This window comes from Rutidosis leptorrhynchoides, chromosome 2, assembly GCF_046630445.1.
Source record: "Rutidosis leptorrhynchoides isolate AG116_Rl617_1_P2 chromosome 2, CSIRO_AGI_Rlap_v1, whole genome shotgun sequence".
Lineage (NCBI taxonomy): Eukaryota > Viridiplantae > Streptophyta > Magnoliopsida > Asterales > Asteraceae > Rutidosis > Rutidosis leptorrhynchoides.
This window is the reverse complement of record NC_092334.1, coordinates 23,817,205-23,825,331: the sequence shown is the minus strand read 5'-3', so window position 1 is coordinate 23,825,331 and position 8,127 is coordinate 23,817,205. Positions and strand designations below refer to the sequence as shown.

The following is an 8,127-nucleotide window of genomic DNA, read 5'->3' as shown; positions in this document are numbered from 1 at the left end:
AATGAATGGAAACTTTGTGATGTTACTTTTTGCACAAGTGTTCTATTTACGTTACTGTATGGTGTTTTGCGGTACTTATATCAACTTGCGTTACTTAATTAACATGTGTTGTGCTGTTTACATGTTGGTTGTTGTATACTATATTATTATATATTGAATGCTGGATTTTGACTTGAGTCAAAATGTTTGTATAGAACATCATGGCTAACGGTCGATCCACACCTACTGCTGCTCAAATTGAAGAGATGATCCAAGAACGTGATGAACTAGATCGTGGCCAAACAACGAATTGAAACGCAACAGTGGATAGAAATTAGCCTGCGGCTTGTTATTAATGAAAACAAAGTTTTTAACAAAATAAAAGATACGTACAATGGCTTAACACTGCCTTATTTAAACACACCACAAGATAAGGATAAACTCTAAAATTTAAAAAATTCAAATAAGCTGATCTTTAGCTGCAAGCTTCCTGTTTCTTCTGATTTATTCCACGCCATCTGCAGGCCCAATGAGTGGCCCAAACATCGATTCTCCAAAGTAATCCAACAGCCCAGTTGGTTTGTTATTCCTCCTGTGATAAACTCGATCCCATTTATCTTGTATAGCTCGTGCAGTTCCTTCATCTAATGTTCCTGCATCATCCTCTCCCCCTTCGGAAGGACTCGACCTCGAGTCAAGATCCTGCTCGTCATCACTCAAATATGGGGAGAGGTCCGCCACATTAAAGGTTGCTGACACATTATAATGACCCGGCAATGCAATCTTGTAAGCGTTGTCGTTAATCCTCTTGAGTACACGAAAAGGACCATCTGCCCTTGGTTGTAGCTTGCCAAAACGACCACCCGGAAACCTTTCTTTCCTCAAATGAATCCATACGAGATCGCCTTCCTTAAACACAACCCATTTTCGATGTTTATCTGCTTGGTACTTGTATACTGCATTTTGTTTAGTAATACGAGCCTTCACCTGCTGATGTAAAGATTGCATCTGATGTGCCACTTCTAACCCATCTTGTGACACCTCCTGTGACTCACATTTCGGCAATAAATCGAGGGGAGTGACAGGTTTTCGGCCATACACTATCTCGAAGGGAGTGTAACCTGTAGTGCGATTAACTGATGAGTTGAAAGCAAACTCAGCTTGAGACAAAATCAGATCCCATTGTTTGGGATGCTCACCAACAAGGCTACGTAACAGATTGCCCAAACTCCGGTTAACAACCTCTGTCTGACCATCCGTTTGCGGGTGGTGAGAACTACTAAACTGAAGTTTTGACCCCACTCGAGCCCACAAGGTACGCCAAAAATGGCTAACGAATTTGACATCTCGATCCGATGTTAAAGTCTTTGGAATTCCATGTAGCTTAACAATTTCAGAAAAGTAGAGACGAGCCACTTGACTTGCATCGAACGTTTTGTTGCACGGTACGAAATGCGCCATTTTCGAAAATCGGTCAACAACTACCATAATCGAATCCTTATTACATTGTATCCGGGGCAATCCAAGGACAAAGTCGAGACTAATATCTTCCCATGGTCCGTTAGGTACCGGTAAGGGAGTATAAAGTCCCGCATTAGTCCCGTGTGTTTTAGCAAGATGACATACTCGACACCGGGCCACAATTCTGTTTACATCGCATTCCATATGTGGCCAATAAAATCGATCCTTGATACCCGCAAGTGTTTTGTTCATTCCAAAGTGGCCTGCTAGCCCACCCGAATGTGCTTCGGTTATGATTGACTCCCGAATTGATCCTCCTGGAATACATAGGCGAGACCCTTTAAACAAGTAACCGTCGTGAATTAAATAGGTTTTAAAAGGACCCTTCAGGCATTGACCCCATATTTTATTAAAGTCTTTGTCTTCTTTATACTGATCACGCCATTGTTCAAACCCCACAACCTGTATTTGCATTGTACCAAGTAACGAATAGCGTCTACTTAACGCATCAGCTACTGTATTCAATACTCCTGCCTTATGCTTGATAACGAATGTATACGATTGAAGCGCCTCAACCCATTTTGCATGGCGCGGGTTAAGCTTATGTTGTCCATGAATATATTTGAGGGACTCATGGTCCGAGTAGAGAACAAATTCTGCAGGAAGCAAGTAATGACGCCATACTTCGAGGGTGCGTACGATCGCGTAAAACTCACGGTCATATGTAGAATACCTTCTACGCACTTCGTTCAGTTTCTCACTATAATAGGCAACGGGTCATTTGTTTTGGCTAAGAACACCCCCGATTCCGACCCCCGAAGCATCACATTCAACCTGAAAAACGTCATTAAAATTCGGTAGTGCAAGAATAGGGGCTTGAGTTACCTTTTTCTTCAATTCATTAAAGGCTGATGTGGCTTCATTAGTCCAGTTAAATCGGCTGCCTTTCATACAGTCGGTGATCGGGGCTATGACCGTGCTGAAGTTAGGAATAAACATGCGATAAAATGAAGCTAACCCGTGAAAGCTCCTGATCTCATGAATAGTCGATGGTAGTGGCCAGTTGGTAATGGCTTCTACTTTTGCCTCATCCATTCGAATACCATTGCCTGATATGACGTACCCCAAAAATTTAACCTCTCGAGCTAGAAACTGACATTTTTTCCCATTAGCATAAAGCTTCTGTACTCGTAAAGTAGTAAATACCTCACGCAAATGCTGGAGGTGTTGATCCTCATCTCGGCTATAGACTAAAATGTCATCGAAATACACGACTACAAAACGACCAATGAAGGGTTTAAATACCTGATTCATTAGCCTCATGAACGTGCTAGGAGCGTTAGAGAGACCGAACGGCATCACCATCCACTCGTACAATCCGTCTCGTGTTTTGAATGCGGTCTTCCATTCGTCTCCTGGTCTCATTCTTATTTGATGGTACCCACTTCGTAAATCAATCTTTGAAAACACCATAGCACCACTCAATTGATCCATAAGATCATCGAACCTCGGGATAGGGAATCGATATTTTATGGTGATTTTATTAACTGCCCGACTGTCAATGCACATCCGAAACGAACCGTCGTGTTTAGGTACGAGAAGTGCGGGTACTGCACATGGACTCATGCTCTCCCTGATCAAACCTTTGTTTAACAACTCAGTAACTTGACGTTGGAGCTCCTCGAATTCCTTGGGATTAAGTCTGTACGCAGGTTTATTCGGTATGAAGGACCCCGGTACGAAATCAATGCAATGTTGTATTTCCCTCATGAGCGGTAAACCTGCGGGAATATCTTCTGGGAACACATCGCCAAACTCAGTCAGTAGCGGTTGAATCACTGTTGGGACTTCTGTTACCTCGGCATTGACTTCTTCCACCACAAGAGCAAATATGAATGGCTTCATCTTAGCTTCATCTTCAAATGCGGCTTTATTAAGAATAAATGTGGATTCTGTACCAGTACGTGAATCCAGGGGCGCTAGTGTGATGCTAATACCGTCTTTTACAAAACTATACGTGTTTCGGAACCCGTCATGCTTCGTTTTCCTATCATATTGCCACGGTCTTCCTAAAAGGAGATGACACGCGTCCATTGGAATCACTTCGCACCACACCTCATCCTTATAAGTTTTCCCGATGGAGAATTGAACCAAGCATCGTTTCGTGACCTTGATATGATTGCCCCTCTTTAGCCATGTTAATTGGTACGGTTCTGGGTGATCCTCCGGTGTCAAAGATAACTTTTCAACCATTTCCGTAGACACTACGTTCTCACAACTTCCACCGTCAATAATCATTGTGCACACCTTACCCTTGGACGTGACTTTTGTACGAAAAATGTTATTTCGCAACCACATGTTATCATCTGCCGCGACTGGGGCTGTTTTTAATGCTCGACGAACCACCAGTGCCTCCCCCTGATCAGGGTAAAGTACTTCTGCGCTATCATACTGTGGGTTCTCCTGCTCGTCTTCGGTATCATAGATCGGCTCATTAAAATCGTCACAATAGTTGGCCGGTCTGCGATCTGGACAGTCCCGCGAATAATGACCAAAATTTTGACAATTGAAACATTTGGGAACACGATTATTGGACCCGGAACCTGCTGGAGTTGCCTTCGGTTCAGCCTTAGTTTTGTCTGGAGTTGCAGTTCCCGTCTTGGGCACTGACGAGTTATTGCTCCTTATGTATGGCAATTTTCCTTTCCCTTTTTGTTGTTTTTCCACCTTTCGAGCTAACTGACATACATCATTATAGGACCAGTAGGGTTGCAAACTTACTACATCGCCAATATTGGAATTTAACGAACCCAAAAACCGGGCTACGATTTGCTCTTCTTCTTCCTGTACATCACAACGAAGGCGGACACGATCAAATTCTTGAATGAATTCGTCAACACTCATGTTTCTTTGGCGCAAATTATGGTACTCCATATACGCCTCTTGTTTGAAATTTGTTGGAAGAAACTTAGAGCGTAATAGTTTCTTCATTTTATCCCATGTTGCTACTTTGGATTTTCGGGCATACGCCCTATGTTTACAAACATTTTCCCACCACAAAGAAGCATGCTTGCGCAATTTAATGGCAACAAGCTTCACCTTGAGGTGTTCGGGGATATCTTTGATGTCGAACACGCGTTCAACGGTGCTCAACCAGTCTAGGAAATCATCCGGGTGCATAGTTCCCGTGAATTCCGGGATCTCTACCTTCATCCCTAAACTGCGTAAAGGGTCATCATAACCCCGTTGCGGTTCCCTCGGGTGTTGATTAGCGAACGGGTTATCCTCTTCCCACTCGTCATGGGTTTGCTCAGAATACCGATCATCATACTCCCGTTGGTTATTTAACTCCAGCTCTGCGATTCGTTTTCGTAGCCTTTCGATTTCAACATACGGATCAGGGTCACTGATTCTAACGGATAGGTAAGCACCACGACGAGCGTGTTGTTCGGCCATCCTGGACTCCTGATACCACTTGATGAACTAGATCGTGGCCAAACAACGAATTGAAATGGAACAGTGGATAGAAATTAGCCTGCGGCTTGTTATTAATGAAAACAAAGTTTTTAACAAAATAAAAGATACGTACAATGGCTTAACACTGCCTTATTTAAACACACCACAAGATAAGGATAAACTCTAAAATTTAAAAAATTCAAATAAGCTGATCTTTAGCTGCAAGCTTCCTGTTTCTTCTGATTTATTCCACGCCATCTGCAGGCCCAATGAGTGGCCCAAACATCGATTCTCCAAAGTAATCCAACAGCCCAGTTGGTTTGTTATTCCTCCTGTGATAAACTCGATCCCATTTATCTTGTATAGCTCGTGCAGTTCCTTCATCTAATGTTCCTGCATCAGAACGTGTAGCCGCAGCCATTGCGGAAATGCAACCCCAAGCTCCACCGACACCGCCACCGGTTATTCAACCCGTTCGAAATGGGTGTACTTACAAGGAATTCCAGAGCTGTAAACCACATAACTTCAGCTGCACTGACGGACCGGTTGGTCTCACCAGATGGTTCGAGAAACTTGAATCAGTATTCCGAGTTAGCAACTGTTCGGAGGACAACAAAACCAAATTTTCTTCTTGCACGCTGTCTGACGGCGCACTCACGTGGTGGAACACAATGGCACAGGCACAAGGCATTGATGAGGCGTATGCTACGCCATGGGAAGAATTTAAGTGTGCCATGATTGAGGAGTATTGTCCGAGAACCGAAATCCAAAAGATGGAAATGGAATTCATGCAGTTAAAGGCCGTTGGGAACTACCTTGATGGTTACAACAGGAGATTTTTGGAACTAGCCCTAATGTGTCCGACAATGGTCAGCCCGGAATTCAAACGAATGGAAATGTACTTACATTTTATATTACATTTTCTGTAGCTGCTCCTCTTCTTTGATCTTATCATCCTCACTTTTTCATCCTCCTTTGATTCATCACCATCTCGTGTCATCTTCTTAAACATCACAAATGACGATTTAGTAAACTCGGTCGGGATGTCAATCACCCGTTTCCCACTTGCACCTGTATCTTTACCAGTAGCCCTGATAAGGTCCAACACAACGGTCTTGAAATTCTTAAGATGCTTATCAATGGGGTCAAGAGCTATGTAAATTAGAATCTCCCAGCATTTTAGAAACTGTTTCTTGTTGATTTTAAGAGTTTTTCTCACTTGTTCAATGATATCGGATGGCGGGCGAAATTGAGCAATGGTGGTTCCTTTAGCCAAGTTTTCTTCCATTAAACGACTGAGTTGATTTCAATGCAAGTAGACGCGAAATGTCAATACAAGCCCTTACGTGTTGCAATGAGTCCGGTGGCTCTTCAATTGTGAAGTCATACACTTTGTCTAATGTAACTACTATCATATTTGAGAGTGCGTCAAGAAGATAGCCTCCGTAACCCTTGCGTTGGTATGGAGGAAATACCAATATCTGTCACTCACAAGTCCAAATAACATTTAAATAAGTGGGATTTTACAGAAGAAATATCCAAAAAAATAATTGACCCCTATGCTAATCTAAACCCCCATTTTGACCTGTTTCTCATACCACCCATCTTGCAACCTAACCAGAAACTATGATTGCTTACCCATATAGACCAGCAACCCGCCAATATTGCCTCCTTTAAGAAACCGAAAAGCAAAATTGTGTATGGTTAACGAAATGTGTTCTTAAAATTGTCTAAAGGGTATATACCTGACTAAGTCTCATCATATGGTTCTCAGGGTAGTAAAAGAACCGATAAAGAGCTGCAAAACCAAGCAGTTTTACTGGATTATCCTGATGCTGATCGCTTTTCTTCTCAACTAAAAGATAGATCTCCCAGTTAGAATCAATGACATAAATGGGATTGCTACCCGATACAGAGATGCAACCAACTTAGACTGAATTAAGCTTTAAATAATCAAGAAAGTTTGCAACGTCATATGATGTATTCAGTAGGTGAGAATAGCTTGATATTACCATCAATGAGAAGAAGGAGGGGGTACCAATCTACAGTACAATAGATGCATATATATGTCCTCAACACGAACAACCTGTTGAATAAAAAAGGTATAAGCGCGCGCCCCCACACACACACACACTTCCAGTGGAAAAATGACCATGTTTATTAAATTTAATAATGCAAAACAAGAAAAACAAGTTGACATAAAGCGTCAGAATTCAATCCAAAAAGACCACCCTTTTTCTGAAGTTTAAGATTGCAAAAATATAATCAGTGGGTGTGAAACATACTTCCAGCTCAAAACAGTCCGCATTCAAATTCTTGCTAGCCCCTGGTGGGATATTGTGATGAAGTATTTTTCCACTTGAACCATAGATCTGTGATAATAAACAAGTATTAAGAAAACAAAAAAAAAATAAGACAAATAACAGAAAGTTTAACGAGGAATTCATACTTGACATAATGACGCTAAGTGGAAAATGTTTAGATGAATCCATCTTTTGTCTCAACAAGATTGTGTCCAAATATGATCTGCCAGACAGAAAAAAAAATACGTAGTAATCAACATTGAACTATTGCTTACAAAAGAGTATCAAGTACGAGGAAAATGGGTGGGTTACTAAAAAGTCTCATCAGGTTGACTAGAAATACTTTTGAACGGAATTTCAAATGTATAACAACAACAATACCCATTCCCACGAAAGTAGGGTATGGGAGAGGTGGGTGTAGACAATCTTTCCCCATACCCTATATAAGAAGGAAGTCACTATTCCACCCGCGGGTATAGAACCCGCGACTAGATAAGGTTGTCCCTCCCTCTACTCTAGAGCAAAGAGATTGCTTCCTGAAGGACCTCCGGCCAGAAATGCTCATAAAAATGAAAAAGAGAGGGCAAATGATACATACCTGTAAGAGTTATGTGCGCCTAGAAAGATGCAACCATACACAGTAACCATAAAAGAGGACACATATAGCATTAATGCACAGCAGTAGGGCATATAACATGGATAATATAGTGCACATAGCCATTTAATTTCAAGTAGACATACAAACAGACGAAATACATACATTATATATATAGCTCCACCATACATAAGAATGTATAAATACTCATGCATAAACATATATACATATAGATACATTCATAGATATATATACCTAGATACAATACAAGGGAGACAAACATACATACACCTAGAATACGTGCACTTAGATACATAGATACGTATATAGATA

The 8,127-nt window shown here is 41.5% G+C and overlaps 1 protein-coding gene across 1 annotated transcript; it reads right to left on the bottom strand.

Annotated features, from left to right (window-relative positions):
- Positions 1-2,217: 2,217 nt before the first annotated feature.
- LOC139887707 (uncharacterized) lies at positions 2,218-4,896 on the bottom strand. The gene has a single exon (XM_071870770.1). The coding sequence runs from the start codon at positions 4,894-4,896 to the stop codon at positions 2,218-2,220; it is 2,679 nt and encodes an 892-aa protein (XP_071726871.1).
- Positions 4,897-8,127: the final 3,231 nt, after the last annotated feature.